General features: G+C 50.0%; 1 protein-coding gene across 1 annotated transcript; it reads right to left on the bottom strand.

Annotated features, from left to right (window-relative positions):
• Window positions 1-1,104: 1,104 nt before the first annotated feature.
• B3GNT9 (UDP-GlcNAc:betaGal beta-1,3-N-acetylglucosaminyltransferase 9) lies at window positions 1,105-14,315 on the bottom strand. The gene is made up of 3 exons (XM_074583228.1): window positions 14,000-14,315; window positions 5,397-5,439; window positions 1,105-4,555 (listed from the first exon to the last, which is right to left on the bottom strand). Exon 3 carries the CDS (start codon window positions 4,489-4,491, stop codon window positions 3,244-3,246), a length of 1,248 nt encoding a protein of 415 aa, XP_074439329.1. The 5' UTR covers window positions 4,492-4,555; window positions 5,397-5,439; window positions 14,000-14,315; the 3' UTR covers window positions 1,105-3,243.
• Between the last annotated feature and the right edge of the window lie 2,760 nt (window positions 14,316-17,075).

Here is a 17,075-nt window from a genome sequence, read left to right as displayed (position 1 = left end):
AAACTTGACTGTGTGGGGATCCCTGGGATTCAATAAACCCTACTGTACTGTAGTAGCTTCAGATGTTTGCGTCTGTCTTGAGGAAGTCTGCTTGCTTTCCCTCTTCCTGGTGGAACCCGCTTAGGATGTTTTCCTGTTTTCTTTTATCGTCATGGGTTAGTTGTGGAAAAAAAAATGCCAGGCAAGGCTTTGCAGCAACCCCCCGACTGGTGCATGGCATTAGGCAGTTAGTAAAAGCTGCTCAGGATTTCGCTGTGAAATGGATGGGTTTGGTCTTCTGAGAGGCATCAGAAAGGTCGGTGGAGGGTCCTTCCTGCCAGTTCATACACACGTGGGGTTTTAGGATTTTCTGAAAAGACCCCCGTCTTCTAGGAAACGATCCCCAGCTTGGGTGAAGTTAAAGACTTTTTGCCTGTTGTAGCAGTAAGTGGAATTTAATAAACCGCAGGGGGTGCAGCACTGCTTGCCGGTATTTCCCCAGTGAATTATGGCTTGTATTTTGGGGTCTGTAAACTCCCAGCTCGACTGCAGAAGCAAATGGAAACTTTTAAAAACCAGGTCAAACAGGCCGTGCAGCAGAGGCTGGAGAACAAAAGCAGATGTGTCTTTCATTAATAGACACCAGATTTAGTATTCATTGGATAAAAGAAACGAGCTATTCTATAGACTAAAGCAACAGAGTAAGCAGTTTGCTCCGGTTCTGTTTCTGCCAGCTGTCAGGGTACGTGCTGGCACAGGTGGATGTCGAACGACAACTTTGATCTGGGACAAAATGCACTCATTAACGCTGTATTGTGGGTAGATTGCAGATCTGAAGACTTTCTAGAAGGAGGAGCCAATTATGCATCTCCAAGCTTAAAAGGGAAGATCTTAATGAGGACTGCTGAACCTGCCTAGCTGCCTTGCAGGAAATGATAAGGTAAGTCGTGTTTATTTTTCTGTCATTATCATTGAATTAAGTCCAGCATAAGGAAAGATTTACCAAGTTATCTAAAAGAATGAATAATGTATTTTTCATGTTGCTGTCTTGATGAAAAATACATGTGGTGGTAGTCTTATGACGTGAGTGCAGACGTACTTGACAGACTCACTCCGACAACTAGAGGCACGTCAGCATGCTGTCTTTTAATGATGCTATAAATAATTTCCCAAACTGTAAACTAATCACAGGTAATACATTTCTGTATGAGCCCATAAATACATAAGTATCACACGTGGCAGCAGACGGGGGCGTGATTGCCTTTCTCCCACCAGCAAGGCGCTGCTTATTTCCACCCCCTAGGGAGCTCTGTGTAGAGCTCATGTGAGCACTTTGTGTTTCAGGATTGCATCCTCAAAATACCCCAAATCAACGTGTGGTCTCTTGGGTTCTATAGAGCTGACCTTTCCTTGGAAATACATTATTGTAAGGCTTAAACTGTTACAATGAGGATAGCATGTAAGACTCTTGTTACTAGCCTACCAATAGCTATTACCAGCTTGTTTTCCTCCATGTTGTGGATCGTTAGTACGAGTACTGAGCCCGGACCGTTGCTGGGTGGGAAGAAGGTTATACCCAGGTATGAAATGCAGCTGTGCTGCAGGCTCTGTTTAAGGGAAACTTAAACAGAGTTTAAGTCAAATGTCCAACTTCGGGGACGTTTATGACTGATTGTAGTTTCCTTTGAAGCCGTGTGTATGTGCCCTCCTGAAGAGGGATGGCATCAGGCCTTCTCTGATGGATAGGAGTTTTGTTGAGGGGGCAAAAAATTGCAGAAGAATTAACAAACATGGTATCAGAGGTGAATTCAAGCTTTTTGCCCCATGAATTTTATAGCTTTTTAACCCTGATTTAGAGGAACTCATTTCCTGTTTGATGTCAAATAAAAGGATATTCTTGTACTCTGCTGCCAGAAAAAACAAAATGCTTCAAAGTATTGACTATTCTTTGAAAAACTAAGCAATCCAGTGTTCTTGTCCGATGCTTAAAATACTCAAGAAGTTACAGGCTGACTGAAACTTGGAAAGTCCAGCAGAAAGATTGCTTTGTGTTTTTGCTTTCTTGCAATAAATTTAGAATGGCCTTTTATTCTGAAGGCCTTTTGTCTGAAGGCTCCTTTCTCCCTTTACATGGCACCCGCAGCAATGTGAAAAGTCTTGGCTGCTCTTTGCCGTTGAGTATATGCCAGGCAAGAGCACCAAGGCCTATAGAAACCAGTCCAATCCGTTGACAAGTATTCCTTTGGTTTGAAGAAGCTCCCAAATGTGACGCAAGCAGCAGCTCTGTGTGGTTTTACCCTCACAAGTGAAGGCCAAAGGATCTCTCCAGATGCAAACCTTCTGAAGATCTGGGTTAGAGGATGAGAGAGATCAGATGCAGTTGAATGACTCTGAGTTTTCACTGAGTGCCGCTCAGCATAGCGTAGAGAGCCTGAGCTCATGGAAGTGCCAAAAACTGGTCCCCTGAGTCCTGAGTGTGTCAATGGAGCAGATATTTGAACCGAGGTGTTGCTATGAATAATAGAAAATCAAGACTCGGGGGGATCAACTCAAAGTTCTTCCTGTCCTTTCTTTAAAGGCCCTTCAGAAGTCAGCCTCTTGCCAGTTATCTACTTACCGGTCCTCTGCTCAACCAGCCGCACCAGCCTCAGCCTCCAGTTTGTGTTCTTGTAGTCCACCTTATCTGCGACGTATGGGACCCCATTTCAATAGCTGTTAGTTTTCCTCTTCTTCTTAGGAGGCCTACAGAAAGCCAACCAGGCAGTGGTGATACGAGTTGAGCGTGCGCTAAGGTGTCTTTGATTTCCTTTACACTAGTTACTGTAGTTTGCTCATTTCTCAATGAGTCTGAGTCAAGGTACCAAGTTGATAACGATCCTGGGGGCTCCTTGGCATTGTCTCTTACCCTCTATCTTCTTTCATTTCTCATGTTTCTAACCATGCTGAACAGTCTCCAAAGATTGCGTTTGCAATGTGCTTTTACACATTGGCCCACTAAGCACTACTATAATTCTAATAAATAATAATAAATTAAAGATACTGTTATGATTATTTGGACTTGTTAATGGAGAAGGACCTACACGGTATGTGTGTGCAAATGTGGAATTTTGGCAAATTCCTGCAATAGTTCGTCATCTTCTCTTAACATTGTAAATAAGGTGTCCTAAAATACTCTACTTCTAAAGTCGATTCATCTGGTTGCAACAGTTCAGGGTTCCCTTTCTCAGATGGTTTTCTATGTGTTTCTGCTGCCGTCTGCCTGCATTATCTGAGAGGTGATGCTTGTGGTGTTATTTGAGCTTTCATTTTCCATTGGAAAGGCTTCTTCACTTGCTTCTTCTGAGTACAGGAAAGACGTGGGCTGTGGAGCAGGTTCCACATTAGCCAGATCTCAGCAACTTTCAGACTGTGAACTACCATGAGATCTTTGTAAAAACAGGGGTCAAATGTCTGTAGGTGTGGGGCAGCAGAAGGCTTGACGATGCCAAAGGTCTTGAATCCTTCATGCAAAATGGGTTTGAGGTTGATTCTCTGTAAGCACATGCCCAAAAAGACATCGTCGATGGGGAAGAGTTCCACCTCTCTGCAAGCCCTGGAGAGTTTCTTCATGGTGCGGCTGGACAGCAAAAACCCTCCTCCTCCTGCGTAGGCTGGATAGATGCTTAGTCCGTACATGGTCTCTGGGATATAGTATTTGCTCTTCTGGACACGGATAGGGCGGGCATTGTAGATGATGTCCCCAACAAAGAGGTCCTCAGTGGGGTCGTGTCTCTCAAGGAAGTCAACAATGTTCTCGACATTGACAAAAACATCGGCGTCACCTTTAAAAATGAACTTCACGTTGTGGCAGAATTCAGCAGCCCAGTTGAGGAAGTGGATCTCCTTCAGGGTCAGATTGAAGAAAGTGTCCATGAAGTCCCAGAGTAAAATGTCCCGGTATGCCTGGCTCTCCTGATTGACCAGAGTCTCCCATGTTGCCAGCACTGTCCTATTCTTTGGTGTTCCCAAGAGGAACACTCTCTGGATCTGCTCCCCGTTCACCAAACCCTCCCTGCCCCATGTTTTCCGCACAATCTCACGTCTGTCGAAGTCTTCAACTACCGATTTGATGGCAATGAGCAGAAAGGGACCTCCAGGGGTTTTCCTGCATTTCTTGGGCTGGTTAATGAGGAGATTGAAGTTCCTGTTATCCTTGTTTAGGAGATAGCGCTTGAAGTTGAAGGCAGAATCGGTCAATGGAGGTCGAGTTGTAGTTTGGACCCTGTTGTTGGCCGCTTCCGTTCGCCTAACGCTAGGAGTTGCTTGGGGCCTGGGGACCGTTGCCTCTGCTGGCATCGGTCTCCGAGGTGCTCTGGGGGCGGAGAATGTTTTTGGTGTTACTGCCGGCTTCTTCTGTGCCGGCTCCTTGTTTCCTACCGGGACTAAATGCTCCAGCTGGGAGTAGAGTAAAGAGCAGAGTGCTACCAGCAGGAAGAGGGTACAGATCGCATCCCCTTTGAGACGAACTCTCATTGTCTCTGCCGTGTTTCTGGGACCGTTAAAAGCTGTGTTTGAGCAGCCTGGCACCAATGTCCATCTGTAAACAAACAGACGGTGCGTCAGCAATGAGGATTCGGCAGCTTTGAAGCATGCAGGCAAGACTAACTGAAACACCATTTAAAAAACTAGCAGCAAAGTGCATTTTACTCATAAAAACACCAAGATGTGTTAAGGAACTGGCCAAAAGGCACATGGGTTGCAAACCTAATGCTGATCCGAGTGTTCCGGCTCTGTGACTTGGTTCGTTAAGTCACCAAGAATTCATCCATCGTCCTGAAAACCACTCCCGAAACACAACGTGGAATCAGCCCTCCCGCCCACATCCCCCTCTGCCAAACACGTTTTACCATTTCAGAGATTTCCCTGCCTTGGGGTAAAACAAGGTGGAAAATGAACAATGCCGTTCTTCCGTAAATCATTAGAGTTTTTTAATTATTTTTTTTTCCTAACTTGGTAACTGTTTCTTGCTGCTTTTACTCTTTTTGAGTCGCAACAGGGAAGCTCAGAGCTGGCTGTTGGAGGGCAGAATCTGCAGCGTGTGGCTGGTGTTTCCCTGCACCCGGAACCAGCTCTCCTAAACCAGTTGTGATTTGTGCCTTCAAAACGAATACATTCAGCACACGCTTGAATGCACATAGGGCCTTTTTGCTGCCAGTAATCTTCATAAAATATTAAGCCATTGTAAATAACTTCCATTAATAAGGTTAGGAGGGGCATGGGTGTTTTGCCTCTGCCAGCTCGCCCTAACTGGGAAGCAAGAGGTGGGCAAATAAATCCCAGTACGCAGAAGCAAGGCAGAGCCTGGTGTTAGGAGTGTTTTATTCAAAGCGTGAGAGATGAAGCTGCCTTTTGACATACAAGGTTTGATTCTCACTTACGCTTTTCCCGGAGATCTTCTGTCTCATTCGATCAGTTCTTCAACTGCAAGAAAAATAATAAGAATAAAATGCAAGAGTAGTAGGAAGGCAGAAAGCCGCGTGTAACTGGGGTTCAGGGAGAGAGCTGGTCAAGGGTCTGTAGCTGCGGCAAAGGCAGCTCCTCTCATCACCACCGTTTCCCACAGCAGGGAAGGGAGGGGACCCGGCAGCCGCTGCAGGCTCCCGGGGAAGGCAGGCGCCAGTCGTGCTCCCTACAGTCGTTAGCAGGGAGCACGTTCCTGAAAGTTTAGCTCTACCCCAAAATTTTCCCACGAGTGCTCATAATTATTCTTAAATAACCCACTGATAATCTTTTATGTTCATATGCAGTTTACAGCTCCATCTTGCCTCTGCTGTATTGCTGTATTTAATGCAGTCGTCTATGTCTTGAATTAGCCAACATCGTCTTCTCCAAACGCTTCTTGACCCAAAGCTGCCTGGTTGAACAGCATCCTGCCTTCGCTTAAGGAGCCCTCCTTACTGAGCACCGAAAAGGGTGGAGGAGCCAGGGTTTGCCATTTCCTACACAATTTATTCCTGCAGCTCACCGTTTTTCAGTATTCCTAGCCAATGGAGCACACAGATGGCTGCTCAGCCTCCAGTCGAGCCCTGCAGCCACCTCAAACTGCCTCAAACATCTAATGGGGCGGCAAAGTGCTTGGTAAGAATATTGTTATTTGGCATGATTATCACCTAAAACAGGACCCTGTTTAGCCTGGTGACATTCAATTCTAGCAAACCTTCTTTCGCTGTCATGGATTGTATCACCTGCTAATTGTTCACAAACCATCAATTTTGTGTTGGCCATAACGTTCTCTTTTTGAAGCTCAAAATTAGACCGATGAGTCTGTAATTACAAAGTACAAAAATAGTGGCACAGCGTTGCCTCCAGACCCTGTGGGATCTAGGCAATGTTTCAAGACCTATGAGAAAGCAAAATTAATAAATCAATTGATTTCTTGGTCGGCCCCTTTAAAATTCTTGAGGCACATTGCTCGGGCCTCACAATTTCTAAATAGTCTGCTGTTTCATTACTGGTTAACTGCATCTCCAAGTTACTGCTGAAACGGAGAGTATTTCATCACCATATGGTATCAGCTATCTTTTTCCCAAGTGCAGCTCCAAAATATTTACTGACCTCCTCCTGCTTTGGCTCCAGTATTACTGAAATCTTTATTTTAGCAAATGGCTTATCTGTGCCTTGCTGTAAGGCTCTTTGTGTTCCCAGGGGCTTCAAAATCACTTCCTCCTTGTCCCGATGACCAAGATTTTTTTCTCAGGCTGCCTTTCTTGCTGTTTTCTGGCCTCTAAGAGAGGTTTCTGGGGTTTTCTCCATTTCTTGGCTTTTTTTTTTTTACTGTACCTTTCACTTCTCGGCTAGGCAGATGTTTTAACCGGCGTAGCTTTGATATTAGCAGCAGGATTGTAGAGTTTTCTCTGATCTCTTATAAATTGGTGTTAAAATGCTGATAATAATCAGAAGCTGTTTTCTGTTGACGTTCTTTCTGCCGCGTGACTTGGCTCATAACTATTTTCAGCCTGGTGAAGCACTCCCTGCTAACGCATGTAGGATGTTACTCCGCGTTTTACGTCCGTCGTGTGCGAGCTACCCTTGGCGCGTCCGGATTGCAGTGCTCTGCAGCAACCCTGCTGTCTTCCCGTTTTCTGCTAAACCATCCTTTATCTGTTGAGACGTGGTTCCCAGCAGGCTTTCCCTCACGTTGCCTTCAATAATCTTCCAGAAGCTCCAGGGGTATGAAGGGATGGTCCCACTACACCCAGGATACACCACCGAAGGAGAAAGGGTCTGTCCCTCTTCTGCCCATCGCAAGCAGTGATGGTTGCTACCTAAAATACCTAAAATAGGGACCTTGTCTCAAAAAGCTCACAAGAACTAAAACTGAGGCATTTTCACTCCTTCTGTTGCGATGGGAGAAGCTTTATTGAGGTGCACGTGGGCTCCTGGTGGGGTGAATCCTGATAGCGTTGGGATGTTTTCTCTCCACTCAAGCTCTTTGTAAAGTCTCATCACTTGCCTCACTGTAATAATTTTTATTTTTTTTTCCCTTTTCTATGCAAAAGTTTGATCTTATTTCAGCTGCCAGGCTCCAGATGGTAATTAAGGAGCTGGATGAAAGTCCTGGCTCTTTCCTGTGTTTAATTTCATCGGAGAGGGTTTGGAATAAAATGTATGTGTCATGAAACTCGTAATTTCCATGACTTAAAGATTTACCCAGCATCTCAGAATCTGGCAATAAGTGCCCTTGAAAAAGCCAAGAAAAACCCTGAATTGTTACAAGCCTGGGCCAATAGCCCAGATTTTCTTCTGTGTTTTCATTTATTGAAAGAAAAGAATCCGAAATAGCGGTTTTCATGCTGAAATAAAACAGTTCAGTGCTGAATATAGACATCTAGTTTTCAAAAGAAGTTGCCAGTCCTTGAAGTGAATCCCTGATTGAATTATATGGATTTTCCAGTCTTTGTTGAATATTTCCTTCTTTTGCAGGAAATACCCTCGACTGTTACACAGGTGGAAGCTCTACCCATGGATGTCAGTGTGGGAAAAGCTATCCTGTCCTGAATTCAGCGGGACTGATGATTCTGGCAGACGCTCCATTATGTCCTAAAGCCAAAAAGATTATTCATCCACCTCAACACCAGGAGGACAAAAAAAAAAAAAAAAAAAAAAAAATTACAGGGCTATTAAATTGGTCAGAAAATATTTGATGCCAAACAAAAGAGATGAGAGCACAGCAGAGCGTTTCTCGGCACAGCCTCTCGCTGCGTGTCCCCATCCAAGGCAGATGCGCCTCTTCTCCATATGCCGCCGTGGGGGATCTCCATCCAACTTGTGAAACAGAGCCGGGGTTATCAAACCGCTGCATCACTCGGTGCCTCAGGGAATGGGGGCTTTGCTGCCGGGGATGCCTCCCATGTCCTCCAAGCTTGGAGAAATAGGCAGTTGTCCCTCTTTGTATCAGCTGCCTGAGGATGGGATCTGTAGTCCAGCTCCAGCGGGTGTGAATCATAGAATGGTCTGGGTTGGAAGGGACCTTAAAGCCCACCCAGTGCCACCCCCTGCCCTGGGCAGGGACACCTCCCACCACACCACGTTGCTCCAAGCCCCGTCCAGCCTGGCCTTGAACCCCTCCAGGGATGGGGCAGCCACCGCTTCTCTGGGCAACCTGGGCCAGGGGCTCACCACCCTCACAGCAAACAATTTCTGCCTCAGATCTCACTTAAATCTTCCCTCTTCCAGTTTAAACCCCTTCCCCCTCGTCCCATGGCTCCCCTCCCTGATCCAGAGTCCCTCCCCAGCTTTCCTGGAGCCCCTTCAGGGACTGGCAGGGGCTGGAAGGTCTCCCCGGAGCCTTCTCTTCTCCAGGCTGAACCCCCCCAGCTCTCTCAGCCTGTCCTCCCAGCAGAGGGGCTCCAGCCCTCCCAGCATCTCCAGGGCCTCCTCTGGCCCCATTCCAACAGCTCCGTGTCCTTCTCGCGGTGAGGGCTGGGAAGGGGACGGTGCAGTTTGCCCCAGCAGTGGGATGAGGCGGGTGGGAGGGCTGAGCTGGGCTGTAGGCAGAGGCTGAAAGGTCTCATATCCATGAGGTGGAAACATGGAGAGCACATACATAGGGAACATGCTGGAAGGACCAAGGGGGCCACAGCCTGTGTGTTCCAAGAGGCAACAAAATGCCTGAAAGTTGGAAGTGGCCAGAGCTGGGTATGGCGTGTGCTGGTGAGCGTCCAGGCAGGAATCTGACCCGTGCTGTTGCACGCTCGGGCAGAGGGCCCAGTCCTCCGCCTGGTTTTCATTTATTTGAGAGGAGGACTCTGAAACATGGCCAAGGAGTGCTGCAATAAAAGCAGTTAAATGATGATTTTAAATTAAAAAAAAAAAAAAAAGTTGCTAGTCCTTCGTTCCCAGTTGAATGACACGAAGCCTTGAACTAATCCTGGAAATCTCCTTCTTTTGCAGCAGCCGTCACATTTCCATCACTTGGCACTTCTGCTCACATGGGCCCAGGCGGGAAAAAGCTTCTGGATCCTGTCCCTCAGTTCAGTCAAGAAGCCTTGGTGATTCTGGTGTGTTGCGTTGTGCCTTGAAGAGTGGTTATTCAACCTGCCCAGCCTCGGGAAAAGCAGCGGCGATAGCCAGGGAAGCTGAAAACGTGGTACGCTGAGCAAGAAGGTACAACGCACAGCGGCGAGCTCTGCTGCACGCTTGTCCCAGCCCGCCTCACGGGACCACCCGTCCCCACCGAGCACAGCTGCGGGTTGTCCCCAGATCAGCTTGCTGCCCTGCCACCTGCCAAGCGTTTTCGGCTCCCTGCCAGCTCCTGAAGCCGGAGCGGGCACTGGTAGGTTTGGGTTGTGCAGTGGAGGGGCTGCGTACGTCGTGTGGGCCATGCAATACACGGGGCTGTGGTTGCTGATGGAGAAGTCTTATTTGCTTCGCTGTAAAATGAGGTAAAGAAAGTGTTGGAGATCCAGCACTGGTGGGTTCAAGGAATTTTTTTGCAATACCCAGGGGAACTTGGAATATTCTGGGTGGTGGGGGTGCTTTATAGAATCACAGAATGGTTTGGGTTGGAAGGGACCTTAAAGATCATCCAGTTTCAACGCCCCCTGCCCTGAGCAGGGACACTTCCCACCAGACCAGGTTGGTCAAAGCCCCTTTGAAGCAATGCTTGAGGTTTTTGGATAATTGTTGTCATTTCACGTGGGTTGAATGTATTTCACGAGAACAAAGTCAGCCTGTAACACCCAGCGCTGGAAGCTGAGCCCCGGGCCCTGGCTTGCCATAAGGGAGATCTGCACACGTGTCCCTCTCCCGCCTCATTTCCAGCAGTTTTTCCATCCTTTTTTCCATCCTGGTTCACTCAACAAGAACAAGTCAAGCTCCCAGGCCCCTCTTCACCTTGTGCTGCTGTTCCTCTGCCACCTCCTCCTACCATTCAAGAACCCACCAAGAACAGTAATAGCAAACCCTAGGCCCATCCTGCAGCTGAGACTCTGGAAAACAGAGACGCGTGTGGCTTAGCTTCATCCCACCAGCCCAGGATGCTGACAGCAAGAAGTCTGCACCGTCTGAAGCTCTGGTGACTACGTTTTCCTACCAGCTCTTGCTTGGTGCCGTCCTCCCGAGCCCCCGAGAGAGTGTTTGACTCCTGCGTCCCCACCAGTTGAATTTCAACGCGCCGCTGGACACGCGAACGCGAGGAGCGCTCTGTTTCACAGGAGGGTTACTTCTTCCGCTCTCTTTGAGCCACACTGGGCTGCCATCCTTCTCTTGCCCTTGTACAGAAACCTGAAGTGAAGCGCTAAGGCAAAGGTTTCAAAATCTCGGCGGCGTTCTCTCAGTTTGGGTCTCCTGCAGGCAAAAACCTTATTTTGCAGCGTGTGAGCGTCTGGGCTCTTTGGGGTGCCCACAGGGAAATATGGCAGCTTCCAGCACTGCGTTTATTCCGCTCCATGTGCAAAAACTTGCACAAAACAACTCGGGTTTAACAGTTTTGAGCTGTTTTTGAAATGTTTAAAGGGGAAAAATACCTCTGTACGTTAGAGCAGGGGAAGAAGCCCTCTTGCGTTTCTGTGTTTGGGTGTCATGTAATGGGTTTTATTCCTGCGTGGTTTCCTTTTTTGGGTTGGTTTGTTTGTTTGTTTTCTGGGGGTTTTTTCCCCTCCCTCCAGGCAAAGTCAATAACCTCATCCACGCCGGTGCTTTGAGTGGCTTTGGTGCCGGCCAACTTCTCCCTGCACTACAGGGTGTTTGTGAGGAGCTCGCGTTTGGAGCTATGGCATTACAGAGCGATGCTGAACGATTTGATCTTCCTGACTAGCAGACAGGGCAGGCCGAAACACAAGAGGCGCCCTTCGACACGCTGGTTACTGCAAAGCCCTAGAAAAATGAAGTAACCAAAACAATCGCTAAGCTGCCTTACCAGAAAAGAGCCCATTGCGTTCAGCCGCTTAGAAGTTTTGAAGTCTGTAAACAAACTGAGAATAGGCCGTAGGATTTAATTAGCTGAATGTCTTCACGAAAGCTTTCCCAGGAGTCGGGATCGTGAGCCAGAGCCAAACGAGCACCGTGCAAAGGGGCAGAGGCTCGTGGTGCTCAGCCACGCAGTGCCGCAGTTGCAGCAGCGCACGGCCCCGTGCAGTGTCACTCGCACAGTGTCACCACTGCCACCACTTGCGTTGCAGCACATGGAGGCAAAAGCTCTGTTGGTTGAAACTCAACTGCCCCTCTGCTCTGCTCTGTGAGACCCCCCTGCAGTGCTGCCTCCAGCGCTGGGGCACCAACAGCAGAAGGACACGGAGCTGTTGGAGCGGGGCCAGAGGAGGCCCCGGAGATGCTGGGAGGGCTGGAGCCCCTCTGCTGGGAGGACAGGCTGAGAGAGCTGGGGGGGTTCAGCCTGGAGAAGAGAAGGCTCCAGGGAGACCTTCCAACCCCTGCCAGGCCCTAAAGGGGCTCCAGGAGAGCTGGGGAGGGACTCTGGAGCAGGGAGGGGAGCCATGGGACGAGGGGAAATGGTTTTAAACTGAAAGAGGGGAGATTTAGGTGAGATATTGGGAAGAAATTGTTTGCTGTGAGGGTGGTGAGCCCCTGGCCCAGGTTGCCTAGAGAAGCTGTGGCTGCCCCATCCCTGGAGGGGTTCAAGGCCAGGCTGGACGGGGCTTGGAGCAACGTGGTGTGGTGGGAGGTGTCCCTGGCCAGGGCAGGGGGTGGCACTGGGTGGGCTTTAAGGTCCCTTCCAACCAAAACCATTCCATGATTCTATGATAAAAATGCAGACCTCACTCCAAAGACTCCTTTCAACTTTCCTGTCGGTGACACTTTTCAGGCCAGTGCAAACGCATGGATGAGATCCATGCTGTTACAAGACAGGGTGCCTTATTTATCTCTCTCTGCTTGCCCCAGCCCTGCAATACGTGGTTTCATCAGCCTCCCAGCTGGCTGGTCCCCTTTCATTCCAGCCTCTCCTGTCGGCGCTGCCAGCCCTGAATGGCTGCTGATGCAGAGAACCCGCAGAGCCGGCGATGGATGCCAAGGTGTCAGCCCCGACGGCCCTGGCCGCCCGCACCGCCGTCCCCACGGCCTCCGGGGAAGACTGGCTGCTTGCGCCGCTCCTCCCGTCGCCCGGCGGACCCGCTGGTGAGCGGCTTGTGTACATGTGGCGAGATGACAGTACTCTAATTAAAACAGTGAGCTGCAAAATGTATCCGAAAGGTTTTCCTTCCCACCTAGCCCCTGCTCGCATACTGGGCAATGAAGGACACAGCAAGTTGCACTGGGAGTTGTTTCCATAAGGAAAAAAGGGATAACGAGGCATCCCTAAAAAAGCCCTGCCGCATTTTAGCCATGCGGGGTGTTTTCCCCGGCCAGGGGCAGGACATGCCATCGTGGCAGAGCCAGTGCAGGACTGCCCTGCTGTCCGGCACACCATGGCTGGCCCCGAAAAACGGGGAGAACTCGCAGCTCCTCCGAATCGCAGCAGCACGTCTCGGATGAGAGCGTTTGGCTGCCTGCAAGGCAGGAGAAGGTAAGGCCCAATTATCTCGCGCGGACTTAGCAGCCTTGAGAGGTGCTTTCCGAAATCCAGGCGCAGGCTTGCCCCGTAGGTGGTTGGATTTTCAGAATTACGGAGAGCTCGGCAGCTCCGCTCGCAGCCCGAGTGCCGAGGGCAAGGAGCCTGCCTCTCTCTTGCAGATACTAATTACCTCCTGCCCCAGGAGGAGAACACAACCTTGCAGGCTCGTGAAGGGGTAAGAAACGGCCCCATGAAACCCACCGCCCTCCTCTGCCCAGGCTGCAGTGCTCGCCGCCGGTTCGTCTCCTGGACCCTCTTCCGATCTGACAAATGCTTTGCCTGCTGTGCCCCGCGCCCAGCCGCGACGCTGCGTTAGCGTGGAGGGGTTGTTACACCCGGACATCAAGAGGAGGGGGAGCGCGCGCCAACTCGCCCCACTAATTTTAAGGTGATACCCAAGGCAAAAGTTTATCAGAATCTCCCCGAAAGCCATTTGAAAACGTGATGAGTAACTGGCCGTTTCACTGGAACTGAACTTTTTTTTTTTTTCTTTCTTTCTCTCTTTGTGACATGAGAGAGCTTGAAAATTCCCGTGTTTTGCTGAAGGCGTGCAATAGTGTAGTACGGGGGGAAGATTCATGTCCTGTTGCTGACGAGGAACGGCTTGTAAATGTAACGTGCCACCACTGAAACATGTTCGCGGGCGGGAAGAAACCCTGTCTTGCAGCACTTTAAAGAAGCCCTGAAGCTTCTTCTGTAAAAAATCACCTAAAACATGCAAAGCAAGTTCTTTGGAAAGGAAAGTGTAGGGTAGCCGGAGCGGGGCCGGAGGCTGCGTGGTCGGAGCCTGCAGCCGACTCGGCTGCGTGTTAGCGGTCACGGTGCGGGTCGCTGCGTGGAGCGGCACCGCGAGAGCGACATGGCAAGAAGGGAAGCTGGAGGAAAAGGAGAAGCCGTAAGGACAGCCTGCAATTCCCGCTGCTCGCTGCTCCCCGGCCCGCTCCCATAAAACATTACAGAACAGCTACTTACATCCCATTTGATAGCGCTGATCCCGCGTCCCCTCGGTAAGGCTCGTCAGCGGGCTGCCAAGCAGGCACATCTGGATGCAGTTAGCGTTAGACATTCCTCAGCCTTCCAGCGAAACCCAGGAAACCTTCGCCCAGCGAAGCACCGCCGGGTGGGTCGCCATGCCGAAAGCCAGCGGAGCTGCTCCTCCGCCGGCCGGGGAGGGCCGCGGGGGCGCAAGGCCGGGCTCCCCCCCGCACACGCACCCGCCGGCTGGGGCGAGGGGAAGGAGAAGCCGTGCCGGGGGAAGGAGCCGGGGCCGCTGCCAAGCGCCTGACACGTGGTCGGGGCTGGGGAGCGCGGGTGGGAGCCAGCCCCACGCAGCCCTCGGCCACCCGCGCCCCGGGGAGGGCCTCGAGGGCGCGCGCGGAGCCAGGCCGGGCTCTTCCACCCGTTCGGCTGTTTTACCGGTTAAAAATAACAACCCACAAAAAAGGCTCGTTTGTTTTTTGTGTGTTTTTGGTTTTTTTTTTTCTGTAATGCTTTTCAACAGGAAACTTACTAATTTTTCTCTTCTTTTTTTTTTTTCTTTTAATTTTTTATTTATAATTTGCCTTTTTCTTTCAATCCCTCAGCCCATGATCATCCGTACCCTGCGGGAGAGAGACAGCACCAAAGTGTCGAGGGCTGAGCGTGGAGCCGGGTTGGGGACTTCCATCAGTTCTGCTGTTTTACTGCTTAAAAGTAACCACAAAAGTGTCTTTTTTTTTTTTTTTTTTACTGTAACATTTTTCAATAGGAAACGTACTAATTTTTCTGTCTCTTTTTTTACAATTTGGCTTGTGAAATTGTGAAATTTTTATTTTTATTTTTATTTTAAATTCCCTGGGGATTATTTGCTTTCTCTCTGCGAAGGCTCCGAATTAGAAATTGAGGTTGGGTTCAGCTCAGAAGGAAAATCCACTTGGGGGTTGGTTTCTTTGTTTCCTAGCCGGGAAGCAGCGGGCGGAGGCGGGCGCCGAGTGGTGCCGAGGCTGAAGATGGATACGAGGGTCCCTCCCAAATCTCCCAAAACACCCAACAAAAGAAAAAAACCCGCCCCCACTTTCTCCCCCCCTCCCCCCCATTTAATTTGAATTACTTCAAAACAAAACATTTTTATTTGGAGCCAAATCTAAAGTGTCATCGCAGCTGACTTGCCAGCTGACTGATAGCGTTTCCTATGGAAACAACACCCTTTATTCCTCTAACGGAGGCCAAGAGGCTGGGGAGGGCCCTGGCCACGGCCCCTTTATTGGGCAAAGTTTTTCGTTTACAGTGAACTTGTGATAAACCCAGGTTTGGATCCACTCTGTTGTTTTCACAGACACCCAACCGGTTTTTAAACATAATGCAAAAATGTTTTTGTTTGTAAGTGTCTGCGCTTTTTTGATGTATTTTTAATTTCAGCTCAAATGTTTTTGCTTTATAGAAGCCAACGTCACCGTGAAAAGCTGTCCCAGGGAGGGGCTCCTGCTGAGCAGCCCTCGGGCCCTGCGTTGGGGTGCTCCAGGCTGGGAAAGCTGTTTCTTCCTGATCCGCAGCTGATCAAAAACCTCGGCTGTAAATGTTACTCGGCCTCACGCTTTCCCCGTGCCAGCCCAAGGTAGGTTGACCCCGCTCTGCAGCAGCAGTCCCGCGCTGGTTTTCACCCCTCCTCCCAAAGGAGGTGCGTGATGGCCGCGGAGGGAGGGGAGCAGCAGAGCCGTGTGTCCGCCTTGGCTCGGAGGGGCTGGCAGCGGAGCGAGGAGGGCTGCTCCCTGAAACCGCCGGGGACTCGCAGCGGGTATTTCCACTGCGTTCCCCCACCCAGGTTTTGGGACCCGCTACCCTTTTTGCCTTTTCCCACGGGGTGAGAGTGGTAAAAGAGGCTTTCATTGCCAGGGGGTGCCTTTGTGGCTGCCGTGGCTCGGAGAGCCGTGCAGGGACCTTGGGAGGTGCAGGACTTTTCTCCTGATGCTTCCAGTTGGTTGCTGTCTCACCTGTACCTTGTTCCCTGGGGCACCCACGCACAGCCGATTCCTTCATTTCCCTGCCAGCAAAGGTCTGTCCCATGGCATGTCACTCCATCTTCCAAGTTTGGGTCAGTTCTCTTGTTGACCCTTATGCGTAGGTCAGCCCCGTTCACATGGGTTGGTGTGTTGGTGCATGGCTTTAAGTGTGCCACGTGCCAAAAGTCCTTCCACCCGCTGCAGGGCAGAGCCCCGCTCCCCGGCACTGTATTCCCGCAGGCATCAGGCCATGGTGGAAAATAAAGAAGGGCTGATCTTGTGGTTTTTCAAGTGCTGTCTGAGATGTAAGTGAATCGGGACGAAATACTGCTCTGCTCGAGTTCCCGGCAAAAGGAATTTCTCCGGGTTCAACTGTCAGGTCAGGCAGTGGCTTCCTCTGCAAAGCTGCTGGAGAAGATTTAACATCCAAGCTCCACAGCTCCCCAGCTACGGGGCAGGCAGCCCTGTGAGAAAGCTCACTAATAGCGAGGGCACCCCGGTTTCAGCGATGCCGTGGCCTCGGAGGAGTACCAGATACAGAACGGCATCGAAAGAAACACGGGGAGCTCTGCCACGTACCACTTTGGGACAAACCTCCCCTTCTGGCCGTGTTTGCAAAAAAAGGCCCATCAAAGCGATAACTGAACAAATGTGGTGGCTTAGCTTGGTTTCGATGTGAAACCGGAGCCGTTAACTCGCAGGTGGGGCACCGGCCTTGGCGCATCAGTAAAAACGTGTGATTTGAGGCAGGGCCCCGTTGTGCACCCGGACGCTTTGGCCGGATGCTCCTCCAAGAGCTGGTGAAAGCCAACGCGGCCACAACTTCACCGAAACCCTTTCTTAATACTGCGTTGAGTGTTCAGTGAAAGTCTCTGAGGCACTTTTCATCAAAAGTATATCTTTATTTATAAAAAAGAATGGGGGGGAAAAATAGACCAAAGTGCTTTTTTTTTTTTTTTTCTATAAAAGACAATTGCTTGGAGGTTGAATGTCCCAGACCTGAGTATCCATGGCACTGCAGTCCATAGCTGTAGATGGCTGATCCAGATATGCTGCTGAGTATCACGGAA

Source organism: Larus michahellis, chromosome 4 (assembly GCF_964199755.1).
Source record: "Larus michahellis chromosome 4, bLarMic1.1, whole genome shotgun sequence".
NCBI classification, from domain to species: Eukaryota; Metazoa; Chordata; class Aves; order Charadriiformes; family Laridae; genus Larus; species Larus michahellis.
The sequence above is the reverse complement of the archived record's forward strand: the minus strand, read 5'-3'. Positions and strand labels throughout refer to the sequence as shown.